This window comes from Erythrolamprus reginae, chromosome 5 (genome assembly GCF_031021105.1).
Source record: "Erythrolamprus reginae isolate rEryReg1 chromosome 5, rEryReg1.hap1, whole genome shotgun sequence".
NCBI classification, from domain to species: domain Eukaryota; kingdom Metazoa; phylum Chordata; class Lepidosauria; order Squamata; family Dipsadidae; genus Erythrolamprus; species Erythrolamprus reginae.
Window position 1 is genome coordinate 6,028,874 of NC_091954.1, and position 17,779 is coordinate 6,046,652.

At 44.4% G+C, this 17,779-nt stretch overlaps 1 protein-coding gene across 3 annotated transcripts in view; it reads left to right on the plus strand.

Annotated features, from left to right (window-relative positions):
* The window catches only part of KCNMA1 (potassium calcium-activated channel subfamily M alpha 1), a 655,726-nt gene that overhangs the window by 629,565 nt on the left and 8,382 nt on the right, over window positions 1-17,779 (plus strand). For 2 of the 3 annotated variants that reach the window (XM_070752010.1, XM_070752011.1), the window contains exons 25-27: window positions 2,038-2,232; window positions 3,747-3,865; window positions 5,437-5,661. In XM_070752010.1, the coding sequence (XP_070608111.1) occupies window positions 2,038-2,232; window positions 3,747-3,865; window positions 5,437-5,661 (539 nt within the window). Of the gene's footprint in view, window positions 1-2,037; window positions 2,233-3,746; window positions 3,866-5,436; window positions 5,662-11,168; window positions 11,198-17,779 lie in introns of all 3 variants that reach the window. The other variant, XM_070752012.1, reaches the window with a different exon arrangement.

Consider the following 17,779-nt stretch of genomic DNA (forward strand, 5'->3'; position numbering starts at 1 on the left):
TTGCTTTTACACTGATTCCTATGGGAAAAATTGGTTCTTTTTACAAACTTTTCTACTTAAGAACCTGGTCACGGAACGAATTAAGTTCGTAAGTAGAGGTGCCAGTGTAGTCTGAAAAATACAGTATGTGGAATGAGCTGGAAACATTTAATAGATGTATGTTTGCATCTCAGCACTGTCAAGTCCCCGTAATATACTGTTTTGTGGAATGCTTTTGCGAAGAAGGTTTAGATAATCAGGAATGACACCCAAAGCACTGAGAAATATTAGTGACAAATATTTTATAAAAATTCAAGCTGAGCCCTGTGATGATCTTTAAATGCGGTCCAGACTTTGCAATGGAGGGTCGTCCAGGCTGCTATTAGACATGAAGGACACGAGATGGAAGGCCGTTACTTCTTCACAAGGGCCCCAATTATAGAGAACACGCATGATTTACATTTCTGTATTTCAATCAGAATCAATCCTGAGTTAGGTACGTACATACACCAAGACAGAGAAAGACACGTACGCATAATGGAAGGTGGGGACAAATCCAGTGGAAGTTTAATAGGGCAGAAGAATATACAGTAATTGGGGTTTCCTGTCTGTGCATTTTCAGAGGGAAATTTCTTGAAGAGACAGGCAAGAACTTTAGCGCAGGAAAGGGCCTTTAATGGTGATTGCTTAGGGCAGTGTTTCTCAAATAGTGGGGTGGGCCCTCCTGTGAGGGGGCACAGAGCAATGCTGGGGGGGGGGGTGACCCTGGGGAATGTGTTTCTTTTGCTGCAGGGCGTAGGGGTTTTTTTTTTGCACCGGACAATAGCACACAGCGCAGAGTTGGAGATATGAACTGCAGATAACAAACCTTTAAGAGACACTGTTGTGTTTGGGCCTGGGCCAGCCGTTGCTCCCACAGATGGGAGAGACACGGCACAAAGTGAATGTGAAAGCCTGGCTGACAGCCAGGAAGATGTGGCAGACAGCCAGGAAGACGTGGCAGACAGCCAGGAGGACGAGGCCACTGGGACGCAAGATTCAGCAGACAGCCCAGGGGATTTGACATACAGTCCCTCAGACAGTCTTTCATCTCTGGATTCTTCTGCAGATCAATATATTGATCTGCGTAGCCGAAGAGCTTTGCAAAGAAGGGATCGCTTTAAGGAGTATTACAAGTCATTACAGGAGCACCTGGGCTGGGTGTGGTTCTTATACCGAGGGCTGGGTGTGGTTCCCTTAATGAGGGCTAAAGGTATAAAAGGGAACAACGGCCCAAGGCAAACTGTGGCTGTTTATCTGTGTTATTTTGTGGTTCCTGCTCTGAAGTTTCTGTTCCGTGCCGTTGGAGTTTTCAACCCAGCTTTTTCAGACAAGTGGGAGGTGAAAACTCTGGGACTTGCTGTTTGCTTCAAAGATTCAAAAGGACTCCTGAAATGTCTTTGCTCATTCCAGGTTGTCTTTGTTTGTTTATTTGTATGTGGCTGAAGTAAGCCTTGCACTATCATTGTTTTTGGACACTAAGAACTGTTTTGAGTAACCCTTTTTTGTTTATTTAATACAAGTTTGCTGATTAGCAGAGCACGTGTGTGTTTGATTTCTTTTCCTTGGACTATTACGCATTGCCTGAGCCAGTCAGGCAGAACAGACACCATGGAAAAATATTTAACAGGATTTTAAAAAAGGAGGAGACAGAAATAATGAGACAAACATTAAGTCTCCTGAAAGCTGAGATGAGGAAATATGATGAAGCGTATGTAGCGCTTGGCTTCATTGTAACTATGGTGGGAGATGAGGAAAGACCGGTATGTTGACTGGGTCTAAAAATGTTTGCAGCGGACAGCAGGAAGCCCAATAAATTAAGGTGTCCCATAAACATATTACACCCCAATCGCGCTGATAAGCCGCTTGCGATTTTCAGCGAAAATGTGCTGAATATTGCAAACCATCGTCCCAGTGGAGAGTTGGGGGAAGGCGTGAAATGTTTACTTCTTCCTGGGGGGCATAATAGACAATAATTGAGAAGCATTGGCTTAAGGAGACATCTTCTTCTCTCCCCAGACGTACTTCAATGACAATATTCTCACCCTGATACGTACCTTGGTGACGGGAGGGGCCACGCCGGAACTGGAGTCCCTGATCGCTGAAGAGAATGCGCTCCGGGGCGGCTACAGCACCCCTCAGACGCTGACCAATAGGGACAGGTGCCGGGTGTCTCAGCTGGCCTTGTTGGATGGACCTTTTGCAGACCTTGGGGTAAGACCCTTCTCACGAGCGAGCCAAAGAAGCTATGGAAGATCGGCCTGAGGCTGTCCGGGAGATGGGTTAGGCCAGAGCAACGAATACATTTCGTTCATTTGTGGAAATGTGAATCTGGCAGGCTGAACGGTATTGGATTCCTGTAATCAAAATAAAATATGGGGGGCTTCCGGAAGTTGGAAAGTTTAATATGTAAAATCTCCTTTCCTTCTCCACCTTTCCTCTTCTTCTTCTCTTCTCTTTTTCTTCTCCACCTTCTCTACTCCTCTTCTCCACTTTCTTCTTCCTCCTCCTTCTCTTCTCCACCTCCCCTGCTTTCCTCCTCCTCCTTCGTCTCTTCTCCTTCCCTCCTCCTCCATCTTTTCCTTCTCTTCTCTTCTCTGCTCTTCTTCTCCATCTTCCCGCTTCTTCCTCCTCTTTCTCCTCCTCTCTTTCTCTTCTTTCTCCTCTCTACCTTCTCTTCTCCACTTCCCCTCCTTTCCTCTTCCTTCTTCTCTTCTCCACTTTCCCTCCTCCTCCATCTTTTCTTTCTCTTGTTCTCCATCTTCCCTCCTCTTCCTTCTCTTCCTCTTCCCCACCTTCCCTCTTTCTTTCTCCTCTTCCTTTTCCTCTCTTTCTCTTCTCCATCTTCCTCCTCACTTTTCCCAGAGCAAAGTCTTGTCCTATGATGTCCTGTTCTCTTTGCTAAAATCCAAACTACCTTCATGACAACATCAACAAATGAAACTATTTCCAAGATTAAAGCAAGAAAGCAAATGTTCTTAATTATCCCGGATTGTGTTGCTCTTAATTTGTGGAACAGCTGATCTGCGGATCCCAGACTTGGGAGTTCATTTCAAATAAGATCTCAATTGCATTCCCATTTCCAGCTCTTTAATTGTGGTTAGGGTTGTTGCGCACATATTTATTAGCTGTTCCAAGATTAAACACTTAAATGAGAGAGTTCCTCAAGGAATTGTCTCTTGCTTGCAACAGATTCTTTCTTTCTTTGGCAAGGAACTACCGATTTAAATTATTTCCCTCATATTCTGTGTCATAGTGATAACTGAGGTACAGTGTCCCTCGATTTTCGCGGGTTCGAACTTCGCGAAAAGTCTATACCACGGTTTTTCAAAAATATTAATTTAAAAATATTTCGTGGTTTTTTTCCCCTATACCATGGTTTTTCCTGCCCGATGTCGTCATATGTCATCGTCAAACTTTCATCTGCCTTTAATAAATATTTTTTTAATCAACTTTAATAAATAAACATGGTGAGTAATGATCTAAATGGTTGTAAAGGGAATGGGAAATTGTAATTTAGGGGTTTAAAGTGTTAAGGGAAGGCTTGTGATACTGTTCATAGCCAAAAATAGTGTATTTACTTCCGCATCTCTACTTCGTGGAAATTCACCTTTCGCGGGCGGTCTCGGAACGCATCCCCCATGAAAATCGAGGGAACATTGTATTTGGAAGGGGGAGAGAAATGGCGTTTCTTTTATATATTTGTTTGTTTGTTTATTGTTTCCTAGGATGGTGGTTGTTATGGAGATCTATTTTGTAAAGCTTTGAAAACTTACAATATGCTCTGCTTTGGAATATACCGATTAAGAGATTTCAACTCGAGCACGCCTAGCCAATGCACGAAACGGTATGTGCAAACTTACCAGAGAAAATATTATTTTACTGAAAGAGTAGTAGATCCTTGGAACAAACTTCCAGCAGACGTGGTAGATAAATCCACAGTAACTGAATTTAAACATGCCTGGGATAAACATATATCCATCCTAAGATAAAATACAGAAAATAGTATAAGGGCAGACTAGATGGACCATGAGGTCTTTTTCTGCCGTCAGACTTCTATGTTTCTATGTTTCTATGAAGAGCGTTCGGAAATTGCAAATTGCGCAGAACACAGCTGCGCGAGCAATCATGGGCTTGCCCAGACATGCACATATCTCTCCAACACTCTGTGGTCTGCATTGGCTGCCAATTGGCTTCCAGACACAATTCAAAGTGTTGGGGATGTCCTACAAAACCCTACATGGCATTGAACCAGAATACCTTATGCTGCATGAATCCCAGCGACCGGTCAGGTCCCACAGAGTCAGCCTTCTCCAGATCCCGTCATCTAGACAATGTCATTTGGCAGGATCTAGGGGTAGAGCCTCCTCTGTGGGGGGTGTCGGCCCTCTGGAATCAGCTCCCCTCAGAGATTCACACTGCCCCCACCCTCCTCGCTGTCCGCAAGAGTCTTAAGACTCATTTTTGCCGCCAGGCTTGGGGCCATTAGATTCTAGCCCCCTGGCCGATAAATGTGTTAAGAGAAAGTGGATCAAGTGGGAATTGGTGGTTTTTTTTAGATTTTATATTTAATCAATTGGATTTAAGATGTTATACATTGTTTTATTATACAGGGGGTGGACCAAAAAATGGAAACACTTGACTTTTTGGCATCATAATGTTTGAACGTGTTCAAATCAATCAAAACTTGACATATTTTAATGTTTTTTTAATCCTGTTATTTGATATTTAAGGAATTTGAGGAAATTGGTTATAACCTTCTAGAAATGGCAGACTTCTCAGACTTTCAAAGAGGCCAAATTGTTGGTGCTCGAATGGCAGGCACTAGTGTAACAGAAAGTGCCCGAATGGTAGGTGTTTCAAGAGGTCATGTCTCAAAAGTCATGACTGCTTTTGAAAGAGAAGGGGAAACGTCCTCAGCCAAGCTCAGGTCTGGTCGAAAGTCGAAGCTGTCTGAGAGAGACCATCGGACTCTAAAGCGAATTGTTAGAGCGGATCGCAAGACCACAGCTCCTAAAATCACTGCAGAGCTCAATAGACACGTACAGAACCCAGTTTCCGCAAAAAAACTGTTTGAAGGGAGCTTCACAAATCTGGATTCCATGGAAGAGCTCCAAGGTGTTTCCATTTATTAGTCCACCCTCTGTATGTTGTAAGCCACCCCGAGTTCTCAGAGAGGGGGCGGCATAAAAGTCAAATAAATAAATAAATAAATAAATAAATAAATAAATAAATAAATAAATAAATAAATAAATAAATAAATAAATAAATAAATAATAATCCATGACTTCTCTCACTGTTTTCTTTTTTCCCCGTCTTCTTCTACTTCTTCTACTTCTTCTTCTTCTTCTTCTTCTTCTTCTTCTTCTTCTTCTTCTTCTTCTTCTTCTTCTTCTTCTTCTTCTTCTTCTTCTCCAGTTTTGTTATAGCCAACCCACCTTACGAATTCGAGCTGGTACCGACGGACTGGATCTTCTGTTTGATGCAGTACGACCACAACGCTGGCCAGTCTCGGGCGAGTCTCTCTCACTCTTCCCACTCTTCTTATGCATCGAGTAAGAAAAGCTCTTCGGTCCATTCTCTGCCAGCGACGGCGAATCGACAGAACCGCCCAAAGTCCAGAGACTCCCGGGAAAAGCAGAAGTACGTGCAAGAAGATAGACTTTGATCCGTGTCTCTCCCTCTCCCTGTGTGTGAGCCGCTGTATCCACCACTCATTCTTTTCCCCATTGGTGTGTCCAATAATTAGCTTCCCCTGTTCTCCCCAGCTTTACCCCGTGGATCCACCCCCCCCCTCTCCATTTTATACACCTACTTGGCATATGTTTGACAGTGGTGCATGTGGTTGTCATTTTCATTTCGATACCATGGTTAAACCCCTTTTGAGCACAACAGCAAACCGAGCAGATGGACCAAACCTCATTTATGATGCGAGAGCGGATCGATAAAGAGAGAACCGCTAAAATAGCACCACAATTTTGCCTCTATAGCGAGATAATTGATTTGGGGGTTATTGTTGTTTTTTTTTTAAAAGTCAACTCTAGATATAAGAGTTGGAGTGGGGAGAGAGAAAGAGAGAGAGACTTCACAATCACCTACATGAAGTCGGGATTCTCCCGATAGAATAATTTTGCAAGCTTCAGTGAAACCTACCATAGGGATGAGAAAATTCACCTCTTGGACTGCAGATAGCATGTGTCTTGCACACCATTGTTGTTGAGAACCTAAGAAGAGCCATGCTGAATCAGGCCAAAGCCCACCAAGTCCAGCATTCTGTGTCACACAGTGGCCCATCAATTGTCCATGGGGATCTTGAGCAGAAAGAGAAGCAAGACCTCCCTTTCCCTTGACCCCCAACAAATGGTACCCAAGGGAATCCTGCCTGCCTGAACCAACGTAGAGGCGGCACATGGACATCCATTTCAATAACCACCGATACCCTTGGCATCCATGAATCTGTCTAATCCTGCCTTGAAGCTATCCAGGCTGACAGCTGTCACAACCTCTTCTGAAAGTGAATTCCATAAATCAATTACCCTCTTGGGGAAGAAATATTTCCCTTGATTTGTCCTCACTTTCTTACCTATGAGCTTTAGGGAGGGCCCCCTTGTCCTAGTATAGTGTGATGGAGAAAAGAGTTTTTCTCTCTCGACCTTTTTTATCCCATGCAGGATTTTATACACTTTGATCAAGTCACCTCTTAAACGCCATCTTTCAAGGCTGTTCTTTCCCATAGTCATGCTGTTACACTAAAATGGGCCGGCAACCTTACACACTCAAATAGCCACAAAAGTCCTAACTGGAAACCCCCTGTTCAATTCTGGAGCCGACCCGAAGTCTGGTTTTCCCCACCATAGAGTCTCTGCCTAGCGTGGCGTCTTTTTTCCTGTACCAGTCCTAACCAACAGCCCTATCCATTGTGGAGCTCACCGGAAAACCCACCTCTTGCCATAGAGCAGTGATGGCGAACCTTTTTTTCCCTCAGGTGCCTGTGCTATTACTCATGCACGAGTGCCCACACCCATAATTCAATGCACTGTGAAAATGGCCTCCCTCCCGGAGGCCCTCTGGGGTCCTGAAACAGCCCATTCCCCAAACTCTGGTGGGCCTAATAGGCCCGTTTTTTACTCTCCCCAGACTCCAGGGGCAAAAAGGCCCTCCCTATCCCCCTGAAAACTCTCCGGAAGCTGAAAATGCTCTCCCAGAGTCTCCGGGCGAACCGAAAATCAGCTGGCTGGCGCACACATGCACATTGGAGCTGAACTAGAGTAACGGCACATATGCCAGCAGATATAGCTGTGTGTGCCACCAATGGCACCCGTGCCATAGGTTCTCCATCACTGCCATAGAGTTTCCTCTTGGCACGCCCTGCTCTCCCACCCCATTCGGAAGCTCCTCTCAAGATTGTGGTGCCAACTGGTGGCAGGGAGCCACTGCAGAGGGATGAAAGAGCCGCATGTAGCTCCAGAGCATCAGGTTGCTGACCCCTACACTAAAGCAACGTTAACTTAATCACACTGCCTTCTTCCTTTTAATACCCATATAATATAAAAGTGACTTGCGACCATTCTTTACACTTACGACTTTTGTAGCATCCCCACAATCATGGGATCAAAATCCAGATGTTTGGCAACTGGTCCACATACGTACAACCGATGCTGTGTCCCAAGGACACACGATTCCACCTTTGGGCAATCTTCTGACCAGCAAAACAGCTGTGCTATTAACTTATCAACCTATCAGTCGTTCACTCAACAACTGTGGCAAGAGAGATCATTACATGGGGGGAAAGTCCACTTGACAATCATCCCTCTTAACAACAAAAAAATTGGGGTTCAATTGTGGTCAGAAGTCAAGGGTGACCTGTACTAGCTGATTTTAACAGCTTAAAAAAAGAACCCACCAAACAGGTTGCCTTATATGTCTTTACTTTGGTAACCACTCTTAATAGATTTGCCAAATCTCACTTCCCTATTGAGGGTTTAAACTAAGTGTTAAATTCAACACTCCTTGTGAGTATTTCCAAACACAGAAGACATCTTTGGTTTTTGGATCCCTGCTGAACATTTGTTTTTCTCTCTCTCACTCAAAAAGAATTCACTTCCAGAACAATGGGTGTCCATATGTAGTCATAGTGTAGTTGTTTTCTTGCAGATGTTTCATTACCCAACTAGGCAACATCTGCAAGAAAGCAACCAAAGTTTGGAGAGCACCTAGGACACCATAATCCTCCTCCTCCTCCTGTCCACAAACCCCGTCCCCTTCTATCACTGATGATGTTACCTAGTTGGGTAATGGAACATCTACAAGAAAACTGCCAAGTTCAGAGAGAACACCAAAGATCTCACAATCCCCATTCTCCCCCTCCCCCTCCCCCTCTTCCTCCTCCTCCTCCTCATTATCATCATCATCTCTTCCTACAGCTGTCCACAAATCCCATCCCCTTCTGTCACTGATGATGTCACTTAGTTGGGTAATGGAACATCTGGAAGAAAACCACCAAGTTCAGAGAGAACACCAAAGATCTCACAATCCTCCTCCTCCTCCTGTCCACAAACCCATCCCCTTCTGTCACTGATGATGTCACTTAGTTGGGTAATGGAACATCTGGAAGAAACCCACCAAGGTCAGGGTGCAGCAGGAACCCCACCGTCCATCTCTGAGCTACATATCCTCTCTTCTATCAGAATCGTAGCACAGGTTTCTTAATAGGGCTCCTAGCATTCCTTCCACCAGCCCACTTGATCTCATACTTCTGGAGGTTGGTGATGCTTCGTAGTTTGCTCCTTACTTGCCAGTTAATCCAGCTGCATTATTGGCGGCATGTACATGTGCAAACAACACTGCCACATTGATGGGCTACCAAAATTTTTACTACCACACCGTGGGTGTGGTTTATGCATTTTGTTTCAACATCTTTCAGTGCAATTTGGGTGCCCTTGGGCGGCGCTCCAAATTTTGCTACCGGAGCTGCGTTCCTGACCGTTCCTGTAGGAGCCCATCACGGCGCATAATTCTTCCCTTGTTGCCACAGGCATATTTGCAGGCCACAATAAATAGAATCCCCTGGGGACATGGGGGGTTTTTCCCTTCTTTTGAGGCTGTCTTGGTCTTTAGTCTTACTTACAACATGCTGATATTTTCCACGACAGAATTTGATAAAATCCTGTTCTCAAAACTTAGACATGACGAACTCTGACATCTCACAGTTCTCGGCATGGGCAAATATCTAAATCCCAGACCTATTTCCTTCCTGCACTTATTTTATTCATGGCGGCTTTGTAACGCCGCTTGGAAAGACCCCGGCCAAGCTAACTGCTGTTGCAATCCGTTTATTGGCGACTTGTAGGAATGGACCCCAAACTGGCGAGCTTGCATTTTTAAAACCACCTGCGCTGCAGTTTGAAATTCTGTACCACCTTTTTACACCCTTCAGTGCAGAAAAAGCAAATCTCTTGCAGTTCTACGAGGATTGCCCAGAAAGTAGTGCACTACATTTTTTCCTTCAACAATTATTTATTGAACACAATGAAACTTCTTCTACACTCCCTATTTTTCCACGTAATCTCCGTCCCGGACTATGGTCTTCCTCCAACGAGACACAAGGGCGTGTATGCCCTGTTGGTACCACCCCTTGGTCACGTACCCTTGGAGCTCTGCCAAACAATCTTCTAATGGCCTCCCCCTCTGTGCCCAGCGACTAACCGTACTTCTGTCGACTGCAGATTCTCCATCAACTGTACACAAACGTTTGTGAATGTTCCCAACAGTTTCTTTCTCCACTGTGAGAAATTCAATGACAACACTCTGCTTGTAACGTACATCACTTACAGATCCCATTTGGAAACACTGCTGCAGCTACGCCATCTGTCTGAAGAAGCGCAAAATTTACACACGCACTCCTGACAATTCAAATAATGTATATCTAAAGTTTCGCATTTGTAGGCTAAGAAAAAAATTGTGGTGCATTACTTTCTGGGTGACCCTCGTACAATCCCTTCCCTCCTTTCTTTTTCTTTTGGTAAAGCGAGCTAGTTTATTTGCCTCGCATGTGTTTTAGAAAGTGATATATTAGAGCTAGGAAGAAGTCTCTAGCTACTGTAGGCCTCCCCTTCCCTTTCTGCTTCTCCCAAAAGCATGCTGATGGTTTAAAGTTTGCTGTGTGAGTTGACAACGAAGCCAAGCACTTTTACTGACAAACTCTGGTTTCATCACAATGAAGGCGATGCCCAAACACTTCCTTACTTTTTTTGTTTTGACAATTTGGGAGAGGCGATTGTTGGAAATCGTCTCCAATTCCTATACTTCCTCTCCTCGGAAGCATCCATGTTCCAGTCCTAACTGGAAAGCAATACAGTGGTACCTCTACCTAAGAATGCCTCTGCTTATGAACTTTTCTAGATAAGAACTGGGTGTTCAGGATTTTTTTTGCCTCTTCTCAAGAACCATTTTCCACTTACAGCCTCCAAAACTGTAACTGGAAAAAGCAGGGAGAAGCCTCTGTGGGGCCTCTCTAGGAATCTCCTAAGAGGAAACATGGCCGGAAAAGGCAGGGAGAAGCCTCCGTGGGGCCTCTCTAGGAATCTCCTGAGAGGAAACATGGCCAGAAAAGGCGGGGAGAAGCCTCCGTGGGGCCCCTCTAGGAATCTCCTGGGAGGAAACAGGTCGAGAAAATGCGGGGAGAAGCCTCTGTGGGGCCTCTCTAGGAATCTCCTGGGAGGAAACAGGGTCTCCACCCTCCCTGTGGTTTCCCCAATCACACGCATTATTTGCTTTTACATTGATTCCTATGGGAAAAATTGCTTCTTCTTACAAACTTTTCTACTTAAGAACCTGGTCATGGAATGAATTAAGTTCGTAAGTAGAGGTACCACTGTATTGCAGTCCTCTTCTACCAATCTTAAATTAATGCACGTGTGTGTGTATGTATATGTATATATTTATATGTGTGTATATACATATATATATATGTGTATATATATATATATATACATTTTTGGGGGTGCGAGAGCTGCCCCTCCTATCCCCACACTGACTTTGCCATTAGGCATTTTCTCAAAAACTACCAAGGATGTGCCAGTTAAAGTGCTCTGTGACGGTTTAAATGCCTTCTGAAAACTTACGTAGCTTATATACTTCTCTTCCTAAAGTGCCACAAGGATGAATAGGATGGGTCAAGGTATGATCACCACTGGTTCTGCATGAGCTAGACAATCGCTATGGGGTTTGTTGTTTGTTTTTGTTTCTTCCTTTCTCCAATTTTTGTCCTGGTGAAAACATGTGACACATTAAAGACCACCTTACCAACCTCCGTTCAGTTTTGATTTGTATTTTTGTTCATTTGTTTGTTGACTTCTCTTTTGGTTTTCCCCTCTCCGTTTTTGGGTGTGTTGCTGCTTTTATTCTTTCTGCCTAACTTCTAAACGTTGAGTAAACTAGCTTAGCTGTTGCCATTGTTCAGTTTATTTATATATATGTTATTATGTGTGTGTGTGTTTGTGTGTGTAACATAGTTTTGCTGATAATGAAAAGGAAGGGAGACTAGTATAGATCTATTTCAAGCTATTTTGCTCTCTTTAGCTAGCCATACTCTTACCGGGATTTGAACCTGGGGAGTCTGCCTGTAAACACACGCACACATGCACACACACAAACACATCAAGAATTGTCCTAAAAATGCGAGTTTCCGGTATATTTATAAATGAAGAGGCAACAGCCATCACGATCTCTGGAATGTTTACAATTTATTTAATACTACTAAAATGACTTAGCTTTCGCTAGTCCTCTACTAACTTCGTCAGACTATTAAAATCCCCATTGAAGACAAAGTTGATCTTACATGATGTTGCACAATTTGCCCATTGCCCGCGTCATAGGACCACAGCCTTCCTTCACTCTTGAGAAGGGAAAGAAGCAACAACAATGTTGGCAGGACTAAGTTGCCATCAACAAAGCTAACTGCAGGAGGGAGGGAAGGGTGTGGGCCTATGACACGGGGAACGAGCCAATTGAGCAGCATTATATAAGATCAACTATGTCTTCAATGGGGATTTTAATACAGTGATACCTCGTCTTACGAATTTAATTAGTTCCATGACCAGGTTTGTAAGTAGAAAAGTTCGTAAGATGAAGCAATTTTCCCCATAGGAATCAATATAAAAGCAAATAATGCGTGCAACCCCAACGCAAAAGTCACCCCACCTCCAGACTTCCATTGCCAGCTGAAGTGCCCATTCTTGCATTGCTGGGATTTCCCCGAGGCTCCCCTTGCTGGGATTCCCTTTATTTTTGCCGGCGCTGCTTTGAATCCCAGCAAGGGGAGGCTCAGGGAAATCCCAGGGCTTCGGCTGGCAACGAAAGTCCGGAGGTGGGGTTTCCCAGCGAGGGGAGCCTCAGAGGAATCCCAGCGCTTTGGCTGGCAACAGAAGTCTGGAGGTGGGGCATCCCAGTGGCGGCGGCGGCTCGGGTTCATAAGGTAAAAATAGTTCGGAAGAAGAGGCAAAAAAATCTTAAACACCGGGTTCGTATCATGAAAATTCGTATGAAGAGGGGTTCACAAGATGAGATATCTCTGTACTCTGATGAAGGTAGTAGAGGACTAATGAAAGCTTAGTAATTTTAGTAATAAATTTTAAATGTTCCAGAGATCACGATAGCTGTTGCCTCTTCATTTATACATACATACATACATACATACATACATACATACATGTTTTTTTCCTGTCGAAAAATATATAGTAGTACCTCTAGATACGAGCTGCTCTACATGCGAGTATTTCAAGATACGAGCCACGAGGGGAGAGACATTTCTGTTTTACTCCCGAGCTCAAATTCGGGATACGAGCTGAGCGTCCACTAGGGGCGCAAGAATCCTTGCTTTTGGTTATCTCGGAGGGGAAAAAAGTTATTTGTTCCAGAATACGAGTTGCCTCGAGATACAAGCTCCCTTATGGAACGAATTATGCTCGTATCTAGGGGTACTACTGTACTAGTCTCTCTCCAGTATCCTTTCATTATCAGCAAGAATGTTACATACATGCATACATACATACGTACACACACACAAACATATATATATACACACGGTATATATAATTCCTTTGTTTCTAAACATTTTCATTCGCTTGCATTTCCAGCGGCACATGTCTTTGTACTAGCTATTTAGACGATGGATAAAATTATGTCCCCTTGATTCCATCTTGTCCTTGTCTGTGTCCCCTCCCCTGTCCCTGTATATGTCCACCCCCAGCCTTCTTCCCTTTCCTATTGATGAAACTGATGTGAAATTATGCTAGTCTTTTTCTGGTTTGGCCCCTTGACCTGTTCTCCCCCACCTCGCCCTTTGCGAATGCTTTATCCTGCTTCTACCAACTAAAGAAGTGGGTGTTCGTATGAAAGCGCTTTCCATGTGCATTTGAGAGTCGAAAAGTGCACCGGGGAGGGGGGAGAGCGGGGAGGGAAGTCCACAATGGGCTCAAAAGGGAGATGATTACAGCTAATCTATTGGTTTAGGAAGGCTGATGGGCCAGAAATTATCCTCTGTGAAGCCAAATTCTCAACGAGAAAGAAGTTTAAATCAGGGGCAGGGCGGTCTCCGGTCTTGAACCAGCAAGTACAATTCTAGTTTAGAAGGGCAAGGAGGCGGGACCCAGGGGAAGAGCCTTCTCTGTGGCGGCCCCGGCCCTCTGGAACCAACTCCCCCCAGAGATTAGAACTGCCCCCACCCTCCTTGCCTTTCGTAAGCTACTTAAAACCCACCTCTGCCGCCAGGCATGGGGGAATTGAGATCCTCTTTCCCCCTAGGCCTTTACAATTCTATGCATGGTATGTATGTATGTATGTTTGGTTTTTATATTAATTGATTTTTAATCATCAATACCAAATTACTATTGTACACTGTTTTATTGTCGCTGTTAGCCGCCCCGAGTCTCTGGAGAGGGGCGGCATACAAATCCAATAAATAAATAAATAAAATAAATATTAATCCCACTTTTGGGTGCTGATTGGTCTCCTAAGCCAGTGATGGTGAACCTTTTTTCCCTCGTGTGCCGAAAGAGCAGGCACATGTTCTATTGCACATGTGCGAGTGCCCACACCGATAATTCAATGCCTGGGGAGGGTGAAAACAGCTTCCCCCACCACTAGGGGGCCCTCTGGAGTCCAGAAAGGACCTGTTTCCCAACTTCTGGTGGGCCCAGTACGCTCACATTTTGCCTTCCCCAGGCACCAAACGCTTCCCTGGAGCCAGGAGAGGGTAAAAACGCCCTACCCCATTTCTCTGGAGGCTCTCTGGAAGCCAAAAACGTCCTCCCAGAACCGCTGTGCCAGCCAAAAACCATCTGGCCAGCACACACATGCACGTTGGAGCTGAGCTAGGACAATGTCTCATGTGCCAGTAGATATGGCTCCATGTGCCTCCTGTGGCAACCGTGCATAGGTCCGCCATCATTGTCTTATGACACCTTCTAAACGCCGAGACATACTGTCGGAAGAATAATTTGGGATTCCAGCCCAAGCAGGAATTTCACTCAAGAAGAAATCCAACATGAAATCCAGACAGCTGCGAGGAAGGGAGATTTTATTTATTATTCATTTATTCCCCTTAACAGAGCTTTGCAGAGAAAATAGGGTACAGATAAGTTGTTTTATAGGGGGGTCTGGTTCTTGAGGGGCATGAGAATGTGAGTACGTGACGGTTCTAGTGTGCGACACTTGAGGAGTGTGATTATATGCGGGTGTTGATCCAGAGAAGGAATTGATTAAGATGCGGACTCTGTCTCTTTGTCTGAACTGTGAGCATTATAATTATGTTTGCGTTAATTGAGTTTTGTCTGTTTACAGTTGGAAATCAGTGTTTAATTCATTCTTACGTTTCCTGTGAGTTTAAAGGGATTTGTTGTTATCGTTTGACGGAGACTCTGGGCAACATTGACAACTTGGTGTCATTAATCAGTAAGGTTGGAGACTTGGGTTAGTCAATGCATGATTCAGGGGTGAAGTGCTCCCAGTTCCTCCGTGCCTGTGGTTCGTCGCCTTCACAGAACACTTTGTGCATGCACAGAGGGTAAAAGAACCCAAATGGTGGTGTCCGGGCAGGTGGGTGGAGCCTCACTGGTGGAGCCTTCACTGTCTGCAGGCCAGATGTGAGTACCCCATGGGCTGGACCCTACCCTCGGGCCTTGAGTTTGATACCCCTGCCCTGGAAGATAACTTCTCGAGGCATCCCCATTGCTCTGAGCTAGCACTATGAGCTACTCCTTAACTCTGAATGCCTGATCTGATTGGACCTTATCTCAAAGACACCTAAAGCATCTTCAAAGGAGAGCTCAGCCAGAAGTTGGCATCGTGTGGTCATCACCTTTCCAGGTGTGACTGGTAAAAGACTAAAGAGAAGCTTGGGGTTACTTCAACATAGTTTTCAAAAGGAATTAGCTTTCCCTGAACTTCTTAGAGAGGACCGGGCACTGGGGAAAGTCTACAGCAATCTCAACAAAGAGAAGAGCAACATAAATGATTAGGGGACTGGAGGCTAGAATATATGAAGAAAGGTTGCTGGAATTGGGTATGTCTAGTCCAGTGGGGGGGGGGGAGTCTAGGAGTGACATGATAGCAGTGATCCGCAAAGTGCCACAAAGAAGAGGAGATTGACCTATTCTCAAATCAAATGTACAGTTGCAGATTAGGTGAATCCTGACTCAATAGTAGCAATTGTGAAAGGGATTTTTCAGAATACAGTAGTACCTCTAGATACGAGTTTAATTCGTTCCAGAAGGGAGCTTGTATGTCGAACAACTCGTATCTGGAACAAATGGCGTTAGACTTTGTTTTTCCCCTCCGAGATAACCAGAAGCAAGGATTCTTGCGCCACCTAGTGGATGCTCGGCTCGTATCCCGAATTTGAGCTCGGGTCTCGAAAAGAAATTTCTCTCCCCTCGTGGCTCGTATCTTGGAATACTCGCATGTGGAGCAGCTTGTATCTAGAGGTACTACTGTATAAGACACACCTTAGTTTTGGGGGAGGAAAATAGGGGAGGGATGAGGAATCTGCCTATCAGGTATTAATCTGGCTAGCATCCTTAGTCTGGTCAGCTTCAGCACATTATTTTATTCCCTGGTTATGGCTGAAAAAAACCTTACTCTGAGAGAGCAGCAATGAAAAAAAGCCTGCAAAGACTTTGGGTTGAAAAAAACCATCAGAGAGAGTAGCAATGAAAAAGCTTGCAAGCCAGTAAGAGCTGGGAAGATTGTTAGCACCTCATTGGGGCTGGGGAAAAAAAGCTTAGAAAAAGCTACATTCAGTGGTACCTCTACCTAAGAACACTTCTACTTACGAACTTTTCTAGATAAGAACCGGGTATTCAAGATTTTTTGGCCTCTTCTCAAGAACCATTTTCCACTTACAAACCTGAGCCTCTGAAACTGTAACCGGAAAAGGCAGAGAGAAGCCTCCATGGGGCCTCTCTAGGAATCTCCTGGGAGGAAATGGCCGGAAAAGGTGGGGAGAAGCCTCCATGGGGGCTCTCTAGGAATCTCCTGGGATGAAATAGGGCCGGAAAAGGTGGGGAGAAGCCTCCGTGGGTCCTCTCTAGGAATCTACTGGGAGGAAATGGCCGGAAAAGGTGGTGAGAAGCCTCCATGGGGTCTCTCTAGTAATCTCTTGGGAGGAAACAGGGCCTCCACCCTCCCTGTGGTTTCACCAATCACACAAATTATTTGCTTTTACATTGATTCCTATGGGAAAAATGGCTTCTTCTTACAAACCTTTCTGCTTAAGAAACTGGTCATGGAACGAATTAAGTTCGTATGTAGAGGTACCACTGTATAAGTACAAGTATACTGCTCAAAAAAATAAAGGGAACACTCCAATAACACATCCTAATGCCAATTTATAAGGTCTTGTTAAGGCCACACTTGGAATACTGCATCCAGTTTTGGTTGCCACGATGCAAAAAGGATGTTGAGACTCTAGAAAAAGTGCCGAGAAGAGCGACAAAGATGATTATGGGATTAGAGTCTAAAACATATGAAGAATGGTTGCAGGAACTGGGCATGGCTAGTTTAATGAAGAGAAGGACCAGGGGAGGCATGATAGAAGCCTTCCAATATCTCAGGGGTTATCACAAAGAAGAAGGAGTCAACCTATTCTCCAAAGCACCTGAAGGTAGAACAAGAAGCAATGGGTGGAAGCTGAACAAGGAGAGAAGCAACTTAGAACTAAGGAGAAATGTCCTGACAGTTAGAACAATTAACCAGTGGAACAGCTTGCCTCCAGAATAATAATAATAATAATAATAATAATAATAATAATAATAATAATAATAATAATAATACTGGCGGCACAAGAACAGGCCATTAGAACAAATGCTGTCAAAGCCAGAATTGAAAAATCAACAGACGATCCAAAGTGCAGACTCTGTAAAGAAACAGATGAAACAATCGATCACATACTCAGTTGCTGCAAAAAGATCGCACAGACTGACTACAAGCATAGACATGATGCTGTGGCACAGATGATCCACTGGAACTTGTGCCGGAACTACCATTTACCAGTGGCAAAGAACTGGTAAGCCCGAAAAAGTGGTCGAAAATGAGCAAGCAAAACTACTGTGGGACTTCCGACTTCAGACTAACCGAATTCTGAAGCATAACACACCAGACATTGTGATCATGGAGAAAAAATAAGTATGGATCATCGACATTGCAATCCCAGGGGACAGCAGAATTGAGGAGAAGCAGCTAGAGAAATTAGTGAAATACAAAG